General features: G+C 40.7%; 2 protein-coding genes across 6 annotated transcripts in view; both read left to right on the forward strand.

The window, feature by feature from the left end:
- TTN (titin) overlaps nucleotides 1-23,700 on the forward strand; it is a 356,587-nt gene that overhangs the window by 195,744 nt on the left and 137,143 nt on the right. For all 5 annotated transcript variants that reach the window (XM_077319578.1, XM_077319579.1, XM_077319580.1 and 2 more), the window contains 23 exons: nucleotides 651-728; nucleotides 1,513-1,584; nucleotides 1,904-1,987; nucleotides 2,943-3,023; nucleotides 4,120-4,194; nucleotides 4,437-4,502; nucleotides 5,208-5,279; nucleotides 6,949-7,026; nucleotides 7,334-7,444; nucleotides 9,645-9,731; nucleotides 10,035-10,118; nucleotides 11,972-12,055; nucleotides 12,777-12,872; nucleotides 14,061-14,138; nucleotides 15,046-15,150; nucleotides 15,861-15,941; nucleotides 16,434-16,481; nucleotides 17,288-17,371; nucleotides 18,192-18,245; nucleotides 19,580-19,975; nucleotides 21,521-21,796; nucleotides 21,994-22,269; nucleotides 22,360-22,499. In XM_077319578.1, coding sequence (XP_077175693.1) covers nucleotides 651-728; nucleotides 1,513-1,584; nucleotides 1,904-1,987; nucleotides 2,943-3,023; nucleotides 4,120-4,194; nucleotides 4,437-4,502; nucleotides 5,208-5,279; nucleotides 6,949-7,026; nucleotides 7,334-7,444; nucleotides 9,645-9,731; nucleotides 10,035-10,118; nucleotides 11,972-12,055; nucleotides 12,777-12,872; nucleotides 14,061-14,138; nucleotides 15,046-15,150; nucleotides 15,861-15,941; nucleotides 16,434-16,481; nucleotides 17,288-17,371; nucleotides 18,192-18,245; nucleotides 19,580-19,975; nucleotides 21,521-21,796; nucleotides 21,994-22,269; nucleotides 22,360-22,499 — 2,606 coding nt within the window. The remainder of the gene's footprint in view (nucleotides 1-650; nucleotides 729-1,512; nucleotides 1,585-1,903; nucleotides 1,988-2,942; nucleotides 3,024-4,119; nucleotides 4,195-4,436; nucleotides 4,503-5,207; nucleotides 5,280-6,948; nucleotides 7,027-7,333; nucleotides 7,445-9,644; nucleotides 9,732-10,034; nucleotides 10,119-11,971; nucleotides 12,056-12,776; nucleotides 12,873-14,060; nucleotides 14,139-15,045; nucleotides 15,151-15,860; nucleotides 15,942-16,433; nucleotides 16,482-17,287; nucleotides 17,372-18,191; nucleotides 18,246-19,579; nucleotides 19,976-21,520; nucleotides 21,797-21,993; nucleotides 22,270-22,359; nucleotides 22,500-23,700) is intronic.
- LOC143829158 (uncharacterized) lies at nucleotides 7,499-9,193 on the forward strand. Its single transcript, XM_077319584.1, has one exon. It carries the CDS (start codon nucleotides 8,230-8,232, stop codon nucleotides 8,977-8,979), a length of 750 nt encoding a protein of 249 aa, XP_077175699.1. The 5' UTR covers nucleotides 7,499-8,229; the 3' UTR covers nucleotides 8,980-9,193.

A 23,700-nucleotide genomic window follows, 5' to 3' on the forward strand; every position in this document is an offset into this window, starting at 1 on the left:
AGTGGTGCACCTGGCCTCGACCTTGAGTTCCCGTTTGAGGTGCAAGCCCTCATGGAGCTCCCAAATTTCCAGAGAGCATGTAAGGCAGCACTCTTCCACCAGGCATTTGGTTGAGGCGAGGGTCCATCACTACCATCTAATAAGGCCCCCAGTCAAACCTCCATTATCCTCCATTCTGTGCCTGGCTGCCATTTAATTGCCAGGCTCTGGGCTCTGGAGATAGATGTTTGAACTGGTTTTAATGCATTTAAAAAAATATATTTTTTAAAAAATTAAATAACCTATTTGTAAAACAGGTTTTTAACCCTACTGTTGTGAGCCACCCCGAGATCTTCTGGAGAGGGGTGGCATACAAATCAAAATATGACTGACTGACTGACTGACTGACTGACTGACTGACTGACTGACTGACTGACTGACTGACTGACTGACTGACTGACTGACTGAATGAATGAATGAATGAATGAATGAATGAATGAATGAATGAATGAATGAATGAATGAATGAATGAAAATTTGATGACATACTTTGGGACAGCAGCTGAGTTAGGTTATATGTTGCGCTGTCCTTCCCTTCTCTTTTGTTTCTTAAAAGAACCCTTACTTTTATGGCAAAGGGTAAACCAAAAACCAACACTCTTCCTTTCATAGTGCCTGAAGTACCAAAGAAACCTGTTCCAGAAGAGAAAGTTGCTGTGCCTAAAAAGCCAGAAGCACCGCCAGCTAAAGGTACATACATGCATCTTATAAAAACCAACCATCAACTCTTCTCATTCCTCGTTACATTATGCAATACATGCTTGATTTCTTTCAGACCCAAGTGCCATAAGCATAAAATAGGTGGGCTCGCAAAGACAATATCTGCCAAAGGACGGGGGAGGTGATTTCACAGATGTCCCCTCCTCACTGCAGACCACATATTCATCCCTCATGCTTTTGCTAGGGGTCCCCTGTCTCCTAACCCGCAGCATATTCAGCTAAAAGGACCATGTGGTTGGCAATATCAACAGCCAGCCAGAGCTCCTCAATTCGGGCTTCTCTTATTTGGCCCATTTAAACTAATGGGGTGTGCAATTTGGCTCAGATAAGCCCGAAAAATATCTAAACCAGTGGTCCCCAACCTGCGGGCCGCGGCCCGGTGCCAGGCCGCAAAGGCCATGGCGCCGGGCCGTGGCTCCCTCTCCCCGCCCCCCCCCCCCCGCAGTAAAAAACTTCCCAGGCCGCAAGCTTGCGGCCCGGGAAGCTTCTTACTGCGGGAGGGGGGGAGAGGGAATCAGGGCTGGGCCACGCCCGTGCGGCCTGATGCGCGGGCACAGCCCGATGCGCGGGCGTTGTCCCCACGGGCACGGCCCGATGCCCTGCCGGTCCCCAGCCTCATAAAGGTTGGGGACCACTGATCTAAACCAGCACTGATTTGAGTGTTTGGGGGGTTCTCCGAGACCAGTTGCCCAGTTAACATATGCTAAGATATTTCTAAATACTTGGAACATTAACATAAACTATTTTTTTTAAGTACCTGAAGTGCCCAAGAAACCTGTCCCAGAAGAAAAAGTTCCAAAGAAGCCAGAACCCCCACCTGCTAAAGGTACGGGATATTATGAAAAATGAACAGTGCAATCCTGTGTAGAGTTACTTCCACCTAAACCTGTTGATTTCAATGGGTTTAGACTGGGAGCAAGTCCCCCTAGGCATGCTCAGAAAGGCTCTATGTTGTACAGGTAGTTCTACATATTTTTAAAAGCAAGGTTTATCATGGTTAACGTATTGCATGTCCTCAGAACTGGAATTTGTCTCTGTGAGAACGGCATCTTTGAATAATTGACGAATGAGCTGTATTGTTATTGTTATTATTTTGTATTTGTTTATGAAACTGCACATGGTAAAAGGATATTAATATTTTTAAGTGCCTGAAGTGCCAAAGAAAGTTGTTCCAGAAAAGAAAGTTCCAGCAGAAGTACCTAAGAAACCCGAAGTTCCACCAGCTAAAGGTATTTATTGAATTATGAAATGCGTGGCCATTGTTGTAGCCAAATGCCATAACATCAACGTATAAGTCCCCGGGAATAAGTCCCCACCCTGAGCCAACCGGGAAGGGCAGACTATAAAAATAAAGTTATTATTATAATAAATTATAATGTCGGAGGCTGGACTGGCTGGTCTTTTGTGGTATCTTCCAGGTCTGTGTGGTTCCAGTTCTGATTATAAGCACCACCATATAACAGTGTGCCACAACAAAAAGGTTAAAACGTTTTTACATAATAAAACTAAGGTGGTAAGAAATCAATGCCACATGGAATTACAATTTAGCTGAAATTCTTGTAGAAGGAGCAGAAACCAATTTCTTCCTCATATTTATTAATGCGTGGCCAACAAAATAGCATCAGCCAATGAAAAATTAATACATTCCTCATCTGAGCTGGAAAAATTTACAAAAAAAAAATATTCAGCAGTTTATTGTGAATGGGCACATAGAAGGAGCAATGTAGAGCATAGTGCACAATATCGTCCACCTGATTAAGACCACAAGAGCAAAGGCATTGTTGCTGAAAATATAATGAAATAGTTTGCTTTGCACTTTGAATACTGATGTTTAATACTTCTGTTTTGAAGGAGGGACAAAGGGGTGCATAGAACCAGACAGTTGGAAGGGGCCACACAGGCCATCTGGTTCAACCCCCTGCTCAATGCAGGATCAGCCTAAAGCATCCATGATAAACAGATTTGTGTCTCTGTGTTTTTATTGCATGGTGTATAAAAGAAGAGGGAGAAACTTCCCCACTTATGCTCAAACTGTGTCCTCCTTTTTCTGGTTTGCTACAGAAAGATAAATGAATCGAGAGAAGGACTTGTTTTGTGCCTGTGTTGTATGAGTTCTGTGTGTTTTCTGTATTTTATAAATATTCTTGATAAGTGCGTTGTTAAAAGAAAGCTCTGTCTTTAAAGTTCCCGTGACCAAGAAAGTGGTCCCTGAAGAAGTAGAAAAGGTTCCTGAGCCTCCGAAACCCGCGCCACCTCCTCCTAAAGGTACTTACCATAACTGAGAAAAACATATAAGATTTATTGTGTTGTTTTGTAATAGTTCTGTCATAGAATCATAGAATCATAGAGGTGGAAGGGACCTCCTGGGTCATCTAGTCCAACCTCCTGCATTATTCCAGACACTCACAACCCTACACATCTAAGTCCCCATGCATGGAACACGAAAATTTCCCATGTTCCTCTCTGTTCTTGCAGCCCCATGTGACCACCAGTTAGTACCCTAGGAATTGTTTTTCTGGAAGCCAAAAGGATCTGCAGGGATGGAAAGGAATGTGGCATTACTCTGTGTGTCTTCTGTGTTTCTGTGTGGTTGCGTACAAGCCAACGTGAATTCGTTTTCACATAACTGGATCTTTATGAATGCATATTTAACAATTTCTTCTCCTTCGGAAACAGCTGCGTTGACCATTTGTCGTGTTAAATGTTTAGCTGTGTTAGCCTATAGTAGAACAAAATTTTGAGTCCAGTAATATCTTAAAGATCAATAAAGGTTTCCGGGGTATTAGCTTTTTGTAAGTCAAAGTTCACTTTGTTAGATATAAATAGATATGAAGATCCAACAGCCCTTATTATCCAGAGCCCATTCTGCACACACTGGATAATGCACTTTCAGTGTGCTTTTGCAGCTGGATTTTTCTGTGCAGAACAGGAAAATCTACTTCAAAAGTGCATTGAAAGCACATTATCTAGTGTGTGCAGAATGGTCAGAATGTGGGAAGGTAGTTACAAAGAAAGGGCCACTTGGACTTAGAATGCCGAGGTACCGTGATCAGTGCTGGGGCATACAAATAGAGGTGGGAAATGCAGAAAATTCATATCTTTAATGCGATAAGAATCTTATGTTCCTATGCAGCCCTAGGAGGTCCATTATCCTAAACATTTTGATGAATTCTTTGGTGGAAAATCATCTCTTGTACTCATACATAATGTATGTTCTGTGTACGTAGCAGAAAGAGAGAGCATACTTGGTGATTCACGTACATATTAGCCTGTTTGTTTTTCCTCTTCTTGATTTTATTCTTGTTTTGCTTGACATACATCTCCGAAACCTTAAATTTAAAACAATGTACTCTCTTTGAAGTTCCCGAGGTAAAGAAAATTACTCCAGAAGAAAAAGTACCTGTGATTAAAAAGCCTGAACCTCCAGCACCTAAAGGTATATGTTCCTATACTTGGAATCATCTATCTTATCTTCCGTATTTAATTCTTTCAAATTCTTTCCATACTGATATGTCTATGTACTATTGTAGTCCCCTACCCTGTGAATGGGTCATTTCTTCCTAAGTAGCATCAGTTGATTTTCCTGTATAAACATTTTTATGTCTGTATTGTATTTCTTGATGTTTTTCCTCTCCATTTTGTGTTCAAAATACTAAAACTGACCAATGTATTTTAAAGTGCCTGAAGTTCCCAAGAAAGCTGTTCCAGAGAAGCCTGCTGAACCGGAAGCACCACCCACTAAAGGTACATGTCACATGGAAGGATCTTTCCTGATTCTGATGAACCAGCTATCTTTTGTCCTGATTTGTTTTCCTCTATTAAGCACAAAATGTTCTGAACTTTGAGATCTTCAGGATACTTTCAGCCTATCTTTTAAAAATAGTCATTTATGAAGGTCTCTTGCACATGGGGTTCCCGGTGGTCAACTATGCCCTTTAAGTTTCTTTATTGGGCCCATAGTTTCAGCAACTATGCAATACGCAGCTCCTAGGTCAATCACCAGACCTCAGTGTCCAATCACTTAAATCCATCCACTGCAGCCTGAAATCTATTAAGCAATCAACACATGGAGGCAAATTATATTTGCTGAACATTTTAAACTAATATTTTAATAGAAAACTCTGATGAGTATGAATTAGGTCAATATTTCCACTCCATGAACATCAGACAATTATTCCTGAAAGTATAAATTGATGTGTAGGGATTAAGAAATTAAGAAATATAGAGATTTTTACATGAAAAATATAGAGAAGGGATACGTGACAATGGGAAAGTCAGGATGTGGACCAAGACAACAAAATGTCTGTGTGCTGGTTACAGATAATGTTAAAAAAAGAGAATATTGGCATGTTATCCTTGGTGTTGTGTTCATGTTTTGTCTGCTGTTGTTTTCCAATCTTGTATTATCTTCAATGTTCACAAACTCAAAACCAATCAATATCTTTTAAGTGCCTGAAGTGCCCAAGAAAATTGTCCCAGAAGAGAAAGTACCTAAGAAACCAGAACCTACCCCTCCTAAAGGTATTTGTCAGTGCTAAAATAATGAACAGTTCAACATTTGTGGGTGCAGTGGGGCATACAGAGCAATCAGTGGTAAAACTCCCATCAGTTTTAATGACCCAAAACTCCCTCTTCTACCTTGTTCTCACAAACTTAATGCCTGATATTTCAATGCATTATTAGTTAATGAGATATAGCAATAATATTTTTACGGGCTCAACTCAAGACACGTTAAACTCTTTTTAAGTTCCACGTCAGTTAAATTCAAGCATGGGGAATTTCAGCATAGAATTAAATCTCTTCCATAAAGGTCGGCTGGATCATGGCCACAGTATGAATGTTGGGCCCAAGGATATACAAAGATATCATTTTAGTCTTTGTGGTCACATTGGAAGATCCCTGACTAAGACAGGGATGCCCAATCTGTGACACACCAAATAGCCTACCACGTGCTCAACGGCCCCCATTAGGCAAGGGACCAAGTAGGCATCAGGACCAAGAGATTTTTAAAGGGCATGAAAGCCAGTTTGGTGTAGTGGTTAGGAGTGCGGACTTCTAATCTGGCAAGCCAGGTTCGATTCTGCGCTCCCCCACATGCAGCCAGCTGGGTGACCTTGGGCGCGCCACGGCACTGATAAAACTGTTCTGACTGGGCAGTGATATCAGGGCTCTCTCAGCCTCACCTACCCCACAGGGCGTCTGTTGTGGGGAAAGGAAAGGGAAGGCGACTGTAAGCCGCTTTGAGCCTCCTTCGGGTAGGGAAAAGCGGCATATAAGAACCAACTCTTCTTCTTCTTTCCCATCACTCTTAAAGTGACTAGGTGTTAAAGTTAACACCCCTTTAAACATTTATTTAGGGGTTATAGCATTCAGATAATTTTCATCAGGCTTTGTGAATGAAGGATAGATGGAAGAACGATTTGAGATGACTGCCTACCATGAAAGATACTTGATAAATATGGAAAGAAGCTGAATCTTGTAGTCAGAATCATAGATGCCTAACTAGATATCCCTGAATGGGTAGCATAGCAACAAGTCACTAAAAAGATGCCTGGTGCAATAAGGCTGGCCCATAAACACTAATATAAATAAATACAAATATAAATAAAATCTTGCATGAGATTCTGTTTCCTAAATCACTAAATAATAGGCAAAATCTGTCATAATCCTTATAACAAGTTCTATTGGGAAAGATTTGTTATTTATGGGGAAATGATGTACAGGAGTCTCTGACACAGAAATTATTTTTTAAAAAAACAGAAATTTCCTAGAATAACTTTGATCTTGATGTTTTTGTTTGTATGTTGGGTTAATGGTTGTTTTAATGAAGTCAAGTAGGCTGCTGAGATAAAACTATAGCAAAATGAAGCCAATAATATTTCTACCTGAGGGCCAGTGTGGTGTCGTGGTTAAGTGGCGGATTCGAATCTGGAGAACCAGGCTTGATTCCCCACTCCTCCACATGGAGCCTGCTGGGTGACCATGGGCCAGTCACAGTTCTCTCAGGGCTCTCTCAGCTGCATCTACCTCACAGAATATCTGTATTGGGGAGAGGAAGGGAAGGTGATTGTAAGGGCTATAGAAGCCAACTCTTCTTCTGCTACCTTCATGTTTTGTTTCAACGTTTGTTTGAATATTTTATATATCTCAGTGGCATTAGTAATACTAGAATAAACTAATATCTTTAAAGTGCCTGAGGTACCCAAGAAGCCTGTGCCAGAAGAGAAAGTCCCAGCCCTTAAAAAGAGAGAACCTCCAACACCAAAAGGTATATATTATCTTTGACAAAATCATGAAAGAAGAACTAGTCTTTTTCTTATTCTCTTGTTCATTTAGCATCTTTTGGCTATACACTGGGGAATATGTCAGATATATTGTTTTGAGTATGCTTTTTTGTTATCTGACAGCTCTGTCCAAGTGATATTACCCCAAATGAAGTAAACTGTAGTTTTAGGTATTTTAAAAACGGAAGCATGTATTGTCAGTTGTTATCGCTTAAAATTTGATCGTCCTGTCTTTTGTGATACATTGCTCTTTTAATTCAAAACTGTAAAAATAAAATAATATCTTTAAAGTGCCCGAGGAGCCGAAAAAGACTGTCGTTGAAGAGAAAGAACCAACTCCTGTTCTTAAAAAGCCTGAACCACGAGTTGTCCCTAAAAAACCAGAACCTCCTCCTGTTCAAGGTACATCTCAGCATCAATGTAATCATAAAAATGTTTCCACTCGTTTATAAAGTATGTCTGAACACTTCTTGTCCAGTTTGTGTCCTGTTGTTAGATGCTCCTTTTGTAAACAATATTGTGTGGGTTCATTATGGTCAGTAGTCTAAGTTTAATGTAACTTCACCAAATCCTGTGCCATTTAATGTAAGGAATGTATAATTGCTGGTTTTGTTACTCCTGTCCTTTGTGTTTTACTCTCTTTCTTCTTCTTCATGAAAGCCAAATATCTTTACAACTCTTAAAATAAAACTAATATCTTTTACGCACCCCAAGTACCTCAGAAACCTGTGCCAGTGCAAAAAATACGTCTTGCAGCACCTGAAGATGTAGAAACTTTCACCGTGCCTGAAGAGACGGAGCCAGTTCCCAGGATTGAAGAGCCAGAGCCCGTTTATCTTCTTGAAGAAGGAGAAGTCACACCTGAGCCCGAAGAACCTGAAGCTGTTCCGGAAGAGCTAGAAGTCACTGCTGTTCCTGAAGAGCCCAAGCCTAAAGTCACGCCTAAAAAAACAAAACCCGCGGAAGTGCCGAAGAAAGCAGAACCCACAGGGGCCCCCAAAAAACCAGCACCTGCACCTAAAAAAATAGAAGAACCTAAAAAAACAGAACGTTTGCCAGCTAAAGGTGCCTGGCATCGTGAAAAAGAAACCATTCTTGCAGTTGAGGAACATACCCGTGTTTCTGTTTTTGAAGAAACTGAGGTAATAGCGGCCTTTGAAGAAGCTGAGAGTGCTTCATTTTTTGAAATGGGTGAAATCAGCTATGAGTTTCAGGAAGATGTTCTTGAAGAACCGGAGCCTGCTGAAGAACCTGAACCTTTTACTATTCTTGAGGAACCAGAGGAACTTAAGCCTGCGGCTGTGCCTAAGAAAACAAAACCTGCCGCTGCACCTCCAAAGGTTGAGCCTGTAGCTGTGGCCAAAAAACCAGAGCCTGCGGTTGTGCCTAAAAAGCCCAAAGCGCCTCCTGTAGCTAAAAAACCAGAGCCTGTCGCACTACCTAAGAAACCAGAACCCGTGTCAAAAAAACCAGAGCGCTTGCCGGTGAAAGGTGCCAGGCAACGTGAAGAACTGGAAGTACAAACCGTTTTTGCCTTAGGAGAACAAAAACGGGTAACTGTTTCTGATAAAACGGAGGTCATCGCTGCACTTGAGGAGCCCAAGCAGGCTTCCGTCTTTGAAGTAACAGATGTCATGGTTGAGCCTCACGAGGTTGACCTGAGGGAACAAGAAATCCTTTTGGCACATGAGGAACCTGAGCCAGAGGTCGAGGCTCCTCCAGAAGAAGCTGAACTAGAAGTTACCCTTCCTGAGGAGCGAGAGCCAGAAGCTGTTGAACTTCCCGAAGAACCAGAACCAGCACCTGTGCCTAAAAAGCCACTACCCACTAAAGGTACATGGCGTAATTCCGCAACAAAAAAAAATGTTGTCGTCTTTTGGCAAGCGTTGTTTTGCCAACTATGTGTTGAGCAATTCAAATATTTATCTTGTAGGTAAAAGCCAAACTGTATGTAAACATTTGTTGTGTGTGTGTGTGTGTGTGTGTGCGCCTGTGTGAAAGATTCTGAAAAAGAATGACATTCTGATTTGGCAAATTAATTTGCAAATAATCGTAGGGTCATCAATAGACCAATAATTAATTACCTGCCTGGTTGTAAGTCATAAGCTTGAACCCAGTAGGGAAACAGTATCAGGGAAAGTGATATTCTTGAAATTGTATGAGTTAATGTCTGTTATGCATGTGGTCTTATGGCTCTTCCTGTCTTTTTACAAATCAACTAATATCTTTAAAGTACCTGAAGTGCCGAAGAAAGTGGTCCCCGAAAAGAAAGTATCTGTTCCTGTGCCTAAAAAACTCAAACCTCCACCACCTAAAGGTACATGTCAACACTAATATGAAGGGGGAAAAAATCTTTATTCTTCTTATATGTTTCTTGAAATACTTTGTTTTGTATTGTCTGTTCTGTCTGGACTGGAATCCTTAAAGTACGTTTGATCTGAAACGTGTATTGCATGTCATGTCTGAATGTATAGACATATGTATGTCTGTAGCTTTTAGTCTTTCTTCTTCTATGTCTTGAATGATCTACAACTCTTCTTAATGTTTGGTATCATTGACTTCAACAATCCCCAAAGTTAAAAAAGAAATGTTATCTTTAAAGTGCCCGAGGAGCCCAAGAAAATCGTTCCAGAGAAGAAAAAGCCAGTTGTTGTACCGCCTAAAAAACCAGAACCTCCAGCTACCAAAGGTACTTAGTCACCAAGAAATCACCCATGGAGGGAATAACAATCCCCAATTTTATTAACAAAACTTTTACAAATGTAGGTTCCCTAACTTAACTCTGTTGTTGGAGATGTTAACCATACTGAATACGTATACTTTTGTATCCTAAAGACATCTCTGTGATGGGCTAAGGGTAGAGGTTGGGGGAGAGAAAGAGATGTGTTCATAGCTTCACAAGCATATGAATATATTTGGATCTCTGTTTACATGTTTAAGCATCCAATTAATATATCCATGAAAGTAAAACAAGAAAATAACTCTTTTAAAGTGCCTGAAGTGCCTAAGAAAGCGGTGCCAGAAGAAAAGGTACCTCTTGCTGTACCTAAAAAACCAGAACCGTTACCGGCTAAAGGTACAGATCCACACAAAAATTTATGCTTCTCCAGCCTGTATTGTGTACATAGTTTGGTCTGTTGTTTTATGTGGTCCTATGTGTACAAGAGCCTCTTGTGGCGCAGAGTGGTAAGGCAGCTGTCTGACAGCTTTGCCCATGAGGCTGGGAGTTCAATCCCAGCAGCCGGCTCAAGGTTGACTCAGCCTTCCATCCTTCCGAGGTCGGTAAAATGAGTACCCAGCTTGCTGGGGGGTAAATGGTCATGACTGGGGAAGGCACTGGCAAACCACCCCGTATTGAGTCTGCCAAGAAAACGCTAGAGGGCGTCACCCCAAGGGTCAGACATGACTCGGTGCTTGCACAGGGGATACCTTTACCTTTACCTTTTATGTGTACAACATGGCAGCAACAGTATACTTTGTGCTGTCTTCAGAAGTATGACGTATTTTGTCATAATCAGCTTTAGAGGATCTCCATGTTGGTCTGCAATAGAAAGACTAGATTCAAGTCCAGTAGCACTTTAAAGATCATTTGATCAACAAGACATTCAGGATCATAGTTCCCTTTGTTCAATACCTGATGAAGGAAGCTTTGACTCTTAAAAGTTAATACCCCCAAAATCTTGATCTTTAAGGTACGACTAGACTCAAACCTAGCTTTCATAATCAGCAGACAACCAAAATATGTGTTATATTTACCTAGCAGTAGCTGTAAACAAAAGAACCTCTTGTGGCGCAGAGTGGTAAGGCAGCAGACATGCAGTCTGAAGCTCTGACCATGAGGCTGGGAGTTTAATCCCAGCAGCTGGCTCCAGGCCGACTCAGCCTTCCATCCTTCCGAGGTTGGTAAAATGAGTACCCAGCTTGCTGGAAGGTAAATGGTAATGACTGGGGAAGGCACTGGCAAACCACCCTGTATTGAGTCTGCCATGAAAATGCTAGAGGGCGTCACTCCAAGGGTCAGACATGACCTGGTGCTTGCACAGGGGATACCTTTACCTTTAGCTGTAAACAACCCTAGGTTTGTTACGACCTTGGATATTTTGGACATTAAAACATTCAACTATATCAAGTTTCTGCTTTGGTAAATTTAGATACTATTCTTAAGATCAAAAGATCAGAGCTGCGGGCCCTGCAGGAGTTTTCTGCTTTTCGCAGGGCCTGTAAAACGGAGCTCTTCTATCAGGTTTACGGTTGAGGCCAGGGTGAAGAAAAGATCTGTGGGCCCCCCAAGGGAGGGCAAAAGAGGGGTAAAGAAGGAGGTTTCCTCCATAATTCAACAATTGTGACCAGCAGTCCCCCTAGTTTCCCAGCGGGGGTAGGTCGGGGGGTTGGTCTGCCGCCATGTTTTTTTCCTGTAGATTTTGTTGTGAATTGTTATATTTTAGCGCAGCTTTTAGGGGACTATTTTACTTATTTTATCACCACGAGCCGGCTTTGCCGAGATTGGTGAGTAATAAATCCTAATAATAATAATAATAATAATTATTATTATTATTATTATTATTATTATTATTATTATTATTATTATTATTATTATTATTATTATTATTAAAATTTACCTTCAGAAATGCAGACAACAGATCACGGTCAAAATTTCAGACACATTTGTTTGTTTTTTGAATCTTGGTTATGGAGACCTCCTAGCAGTTACATAAACGTCAGTCTTCCTTGGGGGCCAGATGTGTGTGTTGCTCATCCTTGCATCCTGCCCCAGTGCCTGTCTGGCACCAAATTTGCCCAATGCCATTGTTCTGTCTGTCCGTGGTTGTGGTTGTGTATGTTAGAAGTCTCCAAACTGTCTAGAAAATTCTTCTTGCCATCCTGTCTTGCCAATGGCAATCTTATACCAGTTATCAATATTCTTTAAAGAGCCAGAAGTCACAGAGATCATTGAACCTGAAGAACCAGTAGCTGTTCCTACTCCAGAAAAAGAAGAGATCATTCCCACTGAAGGTATTTTTCCACAATTAGAATATAGCAGTCCCTTCTCTTTTATGTTATGTTCATTCTTCTGTATTCAAGTTATGTGTATTTGTTGAAAGTTAATGTAAATTTTGATTTTGTTTGTTTGTGTGTGTGTGTGTGTGTGTTTGTTTTGGTGACCATTTATGTCCATTATGTCCATCATAATATCCATCGTGTTGGTCATAATATCCATCGTGTTGGTCATATTTTGGTCGTGAAAATGCTTTCTTTAGAGGACTTTTTCTGTGAAAGTTACTTGGAGATTTACCAATGACTATTTAGTGTTAGGGGCTGGATTTTGGAATGTTAGATATTCTCATGTGAATTACTGGCATGGGTCTGGACCAGGATTTCCACAGGAGGAGGGGGGGCTTCTATCCCCTTCCACTGCAGCTCTAACCCCCCCCCCAAAAAAAAATCAGGAGATATCTTAGGCTTCAGCAGGAGGGGGAGGAAAGAAAGTTGTGTTCTGCAGGCAGAAATTGTTCTGTCAAAATGCTTCATTGGATCCAGACCACTGACAAGAAATGGCAGTGCAATCCTATCTAGAGTATTTTAGTCTGTCGAGGCTTGATATAGACTAACTCCGCAGGAGATTGCATTAGTTTTACTAATGACATCTGTAGAAGCGATTTTATTTCTTTGGGAAAGTAGACATTTTCCTATGAGATTCTAGTAATGACGTTGACACTGAATCTACCATTTAAAGAGCCAGTACCAGAAAAGAAGATACCTGAGAAACCCAAACCCCGTGTACCTATACCACCAAAAGAGGAGGTTAAGGAGGAGAAGGTTCAGCTTAAAGGTATCCGAAGCAACCCAAAGCAGTATTAACAGCTTTACTTAAAGCTCCCATTCCATAACTAATTTACACATAATACTTTTCATGGAAAGGCTGATGGTTAATATAGTAACGTAAGTCTAACTGAGTGTTGTTTGAATTGTTTTCATCTAATGTTCCTACTCACCAGCGGTTAATCTAATGAGACCATTCATCGATGCTTTGTTCAGTTGATTTGTGGATTTTCATCTAAAAGAACAGTATAATTGTTAAAACAATGCAACGGTTTCAAAAATATTAATTTTATACTAATTTAAAATGACATTCAGTATTCACAATCCAGAGAGTTATTTTAGGTATGACTGAAGGCAGCTTTTGGATTTAACCCAGCAAATGACCATGTGAGAACACGTTGGCTTTGAAGCACAAAAACAAAAGCTATGTAATCCATTTCATGAAGACAGAGTTGTTGGCCATCTTAGGCCGCTGTCCAGAAACCTGTTGGGTGCTTGAAATGAGTTTTCAGACTAGCTGGATTATAATTGAATTCTGTAAAGGAGCAGGTGTCAAAAGCATTGCATTTTGTGGTAACAGTAATGTTTAGAATTGCATAACGATAAACGAGAATTAAAACACTTCCTTCTTTTCTGCTGGTGGTCGATGGTAGCTGGATCACTGGTCTGCATCATTTTTATACTTTCCAAAATGTATAACCTAACATTGCCTCTCATTTTAAAGATGTAATCTTCTTACCTTACCACGGGTGGGGGGGGATACATATACAGTTTTGCCCTTGTCCATTTTATTTATTTATTATATTTATATACCACCCTCCCCGGGGGCTCAGGGCGGTTTACATAATAACATAAGAACAATACATGGAACAGTCTTATAAAACATTTGAATAACCGTGCAATAATAACTGATAATTGAGAAAGATGTGCCCATAAACAATGAGAATTGCTGCTTTTTCCATATCTTGTGAACCATCGGAACAGAAACAGACTAACCGAAAAACAGAAACTCCCAAAAGGAATTTCTCATAATTGACTGTTTTTTAACTATCTTCTAATTGTTAGTCCTTGGTACTATTTTGTATATCAGATACCTAGTGCCTGTATACTGGTTGTGTGTGTGTGTGTGTTTATGTTGCTATATACTGGCTGTGTGGCCGTTATTATTGTGGCCTTATTCTTACATTGTTGTTTTAAGCACCTGGGCTGAAACCACGGAAACAACTTCCTGAACCTGTCGCTCCTCCACCTAAAGAAGAAATTGCTCTGAAAAAAGGTATATTGCTTAGGCCATGTTGTTATTTTAACATTCGTAGGAATCAAGGACCAAATTATCTTAGGATTTATGCTATCTCTAAAACTATATTATCATATTGATTCACAGCAGCGGTCTATAAATCTGATAGATAGATAGATAGATAGATAGATAGATAGATAGATAGATAGATAGATAGATAGATAGATAGATAGATAGATAGATAGATAGATAGATAGATAGATAGATAGATATATAAGAAAGAAAGAAAGAAAGAAAGAAAGAAAGAAAGAAAGAAAGAAAGAAAGAAAGAAAGAAAGAAAGAAAGAAAGAAAGAAAGGTTCTTCTGCTGTTTAAAAAAAAAGAGTAACTCTCATTCTGCTAAAATTACTGACAAGTTCAGCAACTCCCAAACATTAGCATGTTCTGAATGCCAAGCTATTTCATAGATTTAAAAACTCAGTAGCACTGACACCATACCAAGCAATGTTTTAACTATGTCCAAAAAGGTATGTTTTTACTGGAACTGCATTGTAGGTTATAAGACCACACTGATCATCAGTATATTGGTCCAAAATTATGATGGAAGTTGTTCTCCAAATACAAAGTCTGGAGATTAAAGTAATCACAAGTATAGAACTAGTGTGCAACTGTACAGTCATAACTATAAAATTGTTTCAGGGGGTAGCCCTGTTGGTCTGAAGCAACATAACAAAATTTGGCACTTTTAAGACCAACAGTGTTTAATTCTGGGCAAAAGCTTTTGTATGTATTCATATTTCTTCAGATAAAATTGTTATGCATTTATGTTATGCATAATACTTCTTGTTTCTTATCTTGGCCCATTTAATTTCAATTGCCAGTTCTTGTTAATGTTCTTCTTCATCAACATCATTGTTTTTGAAATGAAATTCTTTATCTTTTAAAGTCACAAGAGCGGTTAAGAAACCAGAGGAAGAAGAACCTAAGCCAGAGAAAGTGAAAGAACCTAAAGTTGAACCTAAGCCACTTGAAAAAATTAAGAAACCTGAAGGTACAAGTCAAAATTGATTTCCTGTAACTTTAAGCAAACAGGGACCCCCATTTTTCAGTATCTGCAACATGTTATAACATCAGAATAACCCAGTGTTATCCTAAAAGTGTTCCCGGACATGAATATTTGAAATCTTTGGGATACATCTTAAATTTAACTTCTTCATATCTCCCTTCCCCCTTTCATACACTCTTTGTATCTGAACGTTCATGTGGAAGAAGGCTTGAAGAAAGTTAGATTTTTTAAAAATTCTGTTCTGTGCATCATTATCCTCTTCAGTCTCTCCCTGTGTGCTGAAGTGGCTGCATGGTAACTTACACAGTATAATATCAGAATAAGCCAATATTATGCTAAGAGTGTTCCCAAACATGAATACCTGAAATCTTTGGGACATGTCTTAAATTTAACTTCTTCATATCTCCCTTCCCCCTTTCATACACTCGGAACGTTCCTTTGAAAAAAGGCTTGCAGAAGATTTTTAAAGAATTATTCAATTCTGTGCCTCATTGTCCTCTTCAGTCTTGCCCTGTATGCTGAAATAGCTGTATGGTAATTGTCCCATCTTGTCAATATAGATCTTTGCAAATATTTAAAATATTTGCTGTAAATATTTGCTAGCTGTGTATATTGTCGTATATAGTCTACAAATGTCTTGAGAAAATCAAGGTTTTTAAATCTACCTATCGAAGTAAAAACTAATCTTTTTAAAGTGCCGGAGATTCCAAAGAAGAAAGTTGAGGTTCCAGTGGTAAAGAAGAAGGAGGAAAAGCCCATACCAGAACCACCAAAAGGTACAAACCTGCTCTGCTATTATCTTTGGGCCTAGAACTTAAACAGCCTTTATCTGAAAAGATGGGTCTGTGCGCTCCACTAATCTTTTCGATTGGCTAGTTATAAACACTATCATCTTGGCATTCTTCTATCTAACCTCTAATTCTTCCATACTTCCTCATCTTTTCATCATCATCCTCAAGCTCTTCTTATTCTGTGTTTATCTTTCAAGCTGGGTGGTTTGCCCTGATGTCATTAATGTTTTTTTGTGCATGATGCAACAAAGGGGGTTACAGTAGGAGCATCATCTTTGTTGATGCTGTGATGTCTGTTGTTCTGACATAGACCATTTATGCACTGGAGGTGCAGGCTGGCGTTTCAGTCATGGCAGGTTGCCCCACTTCTTCCTGAACCCACACGGTCATTTTGGTCATTTTGATACTTCTACTCCAGTTATGCCATAGTCTATTATCACTGTTTTATTAACCTATTTATTCTTGCTGTGTTTAAAGTTCCAGAAGCTAAACCAGCTACCATTCCTGAACCAAAGCCTGCAGTAGGTAAGGAATTTTAATCAGCTATTTGGCATATTCCCACACACTCTAAGATTGGTCCTAAAGAGATAGACCAAGATGGGAAGGATTTCCACTCATGGCATGTCACTTCCTCTAGTCCTACTACAACCATCCCGGAAGCCCCCCTTCACAATGTAGCTACTTGAGGGGACACCCCCCCCCCCTGAAGAAGCCGTTCAAGGGTTATTTTGGGCAACATTAGGAGGGGAAAGGTTAGGAATTCACAATCTGTGAGTGCAATTTCTTCTGCCTGTGGAAATGTTCCAGTGGATCCTAACCAATCTGTATGACTATAGACACAGCTAATGAGTGCCTAACTACTTTATGATTAAAATAAATGTTAAAAAGCCATTCATACACTAGTTTCATTTATAAAATGAAAACGGAGCTCTTCTGCAAGATGGAGGTCATCTGCCAGGTCTATGGATGAGGCCAGTGCTGGTAGAAGAGGGGATGGGGCTCCCCCCTGGAAGATACGCTCCCGCACCGGTCCATCCATTGGCATGGGTGGTTGTCACACCCCCTTCCTTAGCCACCCCAGTTGTTAGTGAGGTTGTTAAGATGGACCATTATCATTCCGCCATGCAGTTTTGTATATTTGTAATTTTATGGGGTTTTAATGGGAGCTTTATTGGGGATTGTTTTTACTGTATTGAATGTTTTATATAACGCACCATGATCTGGCGTGCCAAGAGTGGTGGGCAATAAATAAATAAATAAATAAATAAATAAATAAATAAATAATAGATTTAAAGGGGTTTTTTAAAATCCCATTTTAATTCTTTTCACAGCTCTGAAGTCTCCTAGACCCACTCCAGTGGAGCCAACTCCTGAAGCTGTTCCTTTGACAACACCAGTGGTTGGGAAGAAAGCAGGTATTGATGCATTTGTACTCTAATACAGTGGTAGTCAACCTGTGGTCCTCCAGATGTTCATGGACTACAATTCCCATGAGCCCCAGGGGCTCATGGGAATTGTAGTCCACGAACATCTGGAGGACCACAGGTTGACTACCCCTGCTCTAATACATCTAATTTGCATCAAGTAGGGTTGCCAAGCCTAGCAACCAGCAGGGTTGGGGGTAGGAGCATGGTAAAATCATAGAGTTTCCAGTGATTCTTCGAGTTATCTACCATCACTTCCACATTTCCCCTGGAAGAGATGTCAGCACATCAGCAGGCAACAAGAGGTCAGCTGCAGATGATTCCCCACTCCAAACAGGGGCCTGAGGGCCCTATTTGCATGCATAGATGCATTTGCTGCTGGATTCCCAAGGGAAGAAGCTGACTTCGAGGGCACGGCTTTTTAATAGGGAGGCTTGCTAAGTGCTTTCTATGGAGCACATCTCTTCATGTTAAATCACATACACAAGTTATGAGAATGTTGGCCTTTTTATAGAACATATCACCCAGTATTTTACTTTCATATTGAGCAGAACATGAGATCCCTGACCAAATCAGCATCCTTTATCAATTAGAGCATGAAAAGTCGTTAGATGAAAGAGAAAAGTGATCTTGAATCCCAAGATGCCTCAAGTTTAGATATCGCTCGATTGCAGCTTTAGAAGAAGAGTTTGTTTTATAGACTGATGTAAGCCGTTTCAGAAGAAAGTTGGGGTCCAAACAAACTGAATAAATGAATGAAAAAAAATGTTATTATAGACATTTCTGTTAATAATTCATTGTTTTGTGTCAGAGCCCAAAGGAACACCCAAAGAGGAAGCTGCCAAGGGCAGAAGTCCTATTAAAGGTAAGAAGGAGTCATGAAAATTCAGTCTCCCTATCTGCATGTTCAAATTTCTGAAAGGAATACGCCCAGTTTTTATGATGAGAGCTACTTAAGGTTTTTACCTTTCAAAATAAATTTACTAGTAACCTTGCTTTTGGAATGGCAAAAATGAAGGTGTTCTTTCCATGGTGTCCCAATTAAATATTCCTCTTCTTTCAAAAGAATATTTTCATGGCATCATTTTTAATTGGTACAAAATTGTACTTAAAATTGGTGTACAGACTAACCTTACTTGCTTTAACGTGCTTGAAGAAAAAGCAGAGACACATCTGAAACAGAGATTCTTCAAAATCCATTTTACAATGTTCGTAATTCTAAGTCAATATGGTTTCTCTGTCTGTAAACAAATATTACCATGTTATCTAGTGAGGACAGGTCAAAAGGAGGGCATGAAGATGTCCAATCTTCCCTACCCACATTTCTTACCCCATCCAGCACTATGACCTGCATCCCATTTGGAATTGTCTTGTAGGACTCAGTAGGAGTTACTGAGGGCCATCTGTCTTTCTCGGCATAGTTCTGCCTTGGTTGTTGTTCCTTTATTTTGGTGGATTGAAACAGAATAGAGGGAGTGAGAGATAAGAAGTATGAGAGATAAGAAGAACGTGAGAAGATCCCAATCAAATGGGACCAGTGGTCCATCTAGTCTAGCATCATAGTGACCAACCAGTTTCTCTGGAGGGCAAAACAAACAGGACACAAAAGTCAAAGCTTTCTCCTGATATTGCCTTTTAGCACTGGCATCCAGAGCTTTAGTACACATGAGTGTGGAGGTTCTCATTTGTCGCCATGGTTAGTAGCAATTGCTTGAACTATCATCCATTAATCTAGTGTGTGGATAATGTTGAGAACTGGCATTTTTATAGATAAATAGATTGAAGTGACCTGGGTGGAGCAAAATTAGATGCCCCATTGCTCGTGTAGACCATTTACGCACTGGAGGTTTCATGCCGGGCTGCAGGCTGGAGTTTTAGTTGGGGCAGGTTGCCCCACCTCTTCCTGCACCCCAGTGGGGGAGCATTTGGCCCGGTGAGCCTCATCTGCCCCAAATTTGTGCTCCTGCACTGGAGCTGAGGCAGTGAAGTTCCCAGTGTGCAAACGGTCGTAAAGAGGATGTGGATCATCCATTTTTTCCAACTTTATTTACTTCGGTAGTGTCTAATTGTATCCCTGCCATATGACATGTGAACAGCTAAGTGCTCAACTCCACACCCTGCTCCTCACCCTGCTCTTCAGTAATATAAAGAGCATTCCTGCAGAGTCTGGTTTTATGCATTGACATCTCTGACTTGCAGCCAAAAAGACACCTTCACCAGCCGATGCAGAAAGGAGGAAATTGCGTCCGGGCAGCGGTGGAGAGAAACCCCCTGATGAGCCTGCTTTCACCTACCAACTTAAAGCTGTACCGCTCAAGTTTGTTAAAGAAATCAAGGACATTGTGCTGACGGAAGCCGAGTCCATTGGCTCTTCCGCCATCTTTGAGTGCCTCATCTCTCCGTCCACCGCCATCACCACCTGGATGAAGGACGGCAGCAACATCCGCGAGAGCCCCAAGCATAAGTTCCTGTCTGATGGCAAAGACAGGAAGCTCCACATTATTGACGTCCAGCTTTCTGATGCCGGCGAGTACACCTGCGTGCTGAAGCTGGGAAACAAAGAGAAGACTTCGACAGCGAAACTGGTTGTGGAAGGTATTCCTGGGCTTCTCCAAAAAGATTCTCATTAAGCAGGGCTGTATTTTGGCTCCTCAGTTATTTAACCTATTCCTACATGACCTCCCTGGGTAACTGGAGGAGGTGAATGGTCATCCGCCTACGTTAGGGTCAAGACCTACCCCCCTACTACTGTATGCTGATGACACAGTGTTGCTATCCAGAACAAGAATTGGTCTAGATTCTCATTAATCCCTTTTAAATTAAAAATATGTGTAGTACAAAGCTCTCGAGCACTCAACAAATGTCCATAAGTGGTAACAAACACAGGTCGATATTTTTTTGATTTCTAATGTTTACAAGATGGGCAATTCAAATCTATTTGGACACGTGAAGCTGCCCTAGCAGTCGGTCTTTCATTATTCTAAAAAATAATAATATTAATGTAAAATAATGTATATTATTATGTATACGTAATATTAATAATAATAGTAATAGTAATAATAATAATATTGTCTACTCTGACTAGTAGCCTCTCTCCGGGGGCCCAGGCAAAGGTCTTTTTAATTGCCTGGCATCCAAACCTTTTAACTGGAGATGCCTTATTGAACCCTCTATATCAGGGGTAGTCAAACTGCGGCCCTCCAGATGCCCATGGACTACCATTCCCAGGAGCCCCCTGCCAGCATCGCTGGCAGGGGCTCCTGGGAATGGTAGTCCATGGGCATCTGGAGGGCCGCAGTTTGACTACCCCTGCTCTATATGAATATATGCCCAGAAAAATAAATAAACCTTTGTTTTTAATAATGATAGTACTTTGTTATTTATATCATGCCCTTCCGCGTCGCTCGGGGCAAGTAACAGCGTTAAAATGACATACAGATTTAAAAGATTTAAAATGTTTCCAGTATAATTAGTATAACTAATGTTCTTTCACATAAACTGCCAGATGGGGTTGGGATGGAGCCCATCTTCCATCTTGTGTCTTCCGTTTTCTTCTCTTCTCCCCCCTTCCCAGTGGTGAGGCCGGCTTCTCTCAGTGGATCTCATTTTAGGCCTCGTCCATAATCTGGTGGAATAGCTCCATCTTGCAGGCCCTGTTCAGATTATAACCCTCCCTTCCAATACAGCTCAGGGCAGATAACAACATCATTAAAAACAATCAATTAAAATCATTCTCCGATTTACTCCCCAATTAAGTAACTTAACAGACAAGGGAGATCCAAGATTTCCAGAGTGGAACTTCCTTCAATTTCTAGTAGTGAGGCCAGCATTTCCTTTTGGTCCTTCCAGGCCCTGACCATAGGCCTAGTGGAGCAGCTTGGTTAAGGTCCCACCAGGACCTTTCTCTGTCTCTCCTCTGTCTCTTTGGGCAGAGCATTCCACTGTGGCCTAGAACAGTTATTATGTAATCAAATGGGCTCCATCCAATGATACGAATGGGATCCTTCCCATGCTAAAGAAAGCTGTGTACACAAAAGCTCACACACAATCATCCACACAGTTCTAAAGGGTTTGCTTAACACTCTTTGCTTCCTTTCGACATGAGGTTAAAGAATTTCCTTTGTTCGTCCCTTTCAACAGAACTCCCGGTGCGCTTTGTGAAGACTCTGGAGGAGGAAGTGACTGTGATTAAAGGGCAGCCATTTTATCTGAGCTGTGAGCTGAACAAAGAAAGAGACGTGGTCTGGAGGAAGGATGGGAAGATTGTGAAAGACACGCCTGGAAAGTTTATCCTGAGTATTATCGGATTGCAGCGCTCCATCACCATCATGGACGCTGACGACAAAGATGCCGGAACGTACACTGTGACCGTCGAAAATTCTACCCTGAGCTGTCAGTCTTGTGTACAAGTTATTGGTAAGTTAAATCCCTCTGGAAATCTGATATTCTATGACTGTTATTCTATAACTCTATCATTCTATGATTCTACCTATATGTTGCCTCCTATGCTATGGAAGGATCTTCTGAAATATTAAGAAAAATATATGTAGGGCGCCGCAGACCTTGTATGTGTCATTTTCAAAATCGAACGTTACTTGTGTTTTCCCATGCAGAAATGATAAAAGATTGGCTCGTGAAACCAATCAGAGACCAGCATGTCAAACCAAAGGGTACAGCCATCTTCCATTGTGACATAGTCAAGGACACACCAAATATTAGATGGTATAGAGGCGATGAGGAGCTCTCACTTGAACCCACCGAAAAGACAGAAATCACAAAAGATGGACCTCATCTGTATCTCAAGATTAAGAATGCCACACCTGAAGATATTGGGGAGTATGCCGTGGAAGTTGAAGGCCGTAGATATCCAGCTAAACTCACACTTGGTGGTAAGTATGTTGCTATATCAATGCAGAACTGTGTACATTTTTTTACTGATTTGCATATATGTTATTAATTCTTTTGTTTCTGAATACCAGAACGTGAAATTGACATTCTTAAACCTTTGGAAAACGTCACTGTCTATGAGAAAGAAACAGCAAACTTTGACACTGAGATTTCTGAAGGCGACGTCCCTGGAGAATGGAAATTGAAGGGAGAAGTGCTCAGACCTTCACCTGTAAGCATCTGGAGATAAAAAGAAATCACGAATTTAAACCTAGAAGATGCGGTAGTTTTTAATAATGCTAGTTAATAACAGTTCAGCATCATACTCTAAGCAGGTTATAAAGCTGTTAGGAGTTAGTATAGTTCTTTAATAGTGCCGTTCTAAACAGAATTACAACCTTCTAAGTCAGTGGTTCTCAACCTGGTATTTGGGACCACTTTGGAGGTCGAATGACCCTTGCACAGGGGTCGTGGCATGGTGAGCAGCTTGGCCGGGGAGGGGGGGCGCTGCCACTGCTGCCGCTCCTCCTTCAGGCGTCTGTTTGGAGCAGTGGAAAAGAGCGAGATCTGCATGGTGGGACAAGAGGCAGAACTGAACTGACAAACCCTGGGGAAAAAAATAATTTATATACAATCATGAACCATGGATCTTCATGCCATTGGTTAATTTCTGTGAAAGAACACTTGCATAATTTTATGGTTGGGGGTCACCACAACATGAGGAACAGTATTAATGGGGCGCAGCATAAAGAAGGTTGAAAACCACTGCTCTAAGCCCATCCCTTACCTAGGTAACCCAGACTAACTCAGTCCTGTCAGATCTCAGAAGGTAAGTGATCGTGATCCTGGCTACTATTTGGATGGAAGACCTCTAAGGAATAATGGTGTCGCGATGCAGAGTCAGGCAATGGCAAATTACTTATCAACCTTCTCTTATCTTGAATATCCTAAGGGTCTCCCTAAGTCAACAGTGGCTTGGCAGCAAAAATCAAAAAGTCCATTAAAGTCAGTGGGCTTATAAAAGTTGGACTCTGCTTAGGGTAGCATTGTAAAAAGCTCATTTTTATTGGAAAACTGAAACAGGCAATTCATTTGCAAAGACATGGGCTCAGAAGTAGATCATCTATTTCATATGTACTACAATTCTGGGCAGAAGTATTGATTCAGATACAAAACATCACAGGATATAAGATCCCATTCATAATGTCAACAATGCCTAAAACTAAGACTAGAACTCATTTCAGTGTTCTTGCTTGCTATGAAATTTCTAATTGCAGAATGTGGGAAGACAATAATCCAAAAGTGGTTTCTTAAGATTTGGGACCTCTTGATTGTGGACAGAATTTCTTCTCAGCTCAGGATTACTGGTGGTCCCGCTTAGTCAGCTGATTCAGGATCTATATGATGCTAATACAAACTTGATGATATCTAAC

This window comes from Paroedura picta, chromosome 2, assembly GCF_049243985.1.
Source record: "Paroedura picta isolate Pp20150507F chromosome 2, Ppicta_v3.0, whole genome shotgun sequence".
In the NCBI taxonomy this organism is placed as follows: Eukaryota; Metazoa; Chordata; class Lepidosauria; order Squamata; family Gekkonidae; genus Paroedura; species Paroedura picta.

What these genes read in the sequence shown, in the direction of transcription:
- LOC143829158 (XM_077319584.1), top strand. Translation starts at nt 8,230, where the DNA reads ATGGGTGAAATCAGCTATGAGTTTCAGGAAGATGTTCTTGAAGAACCG.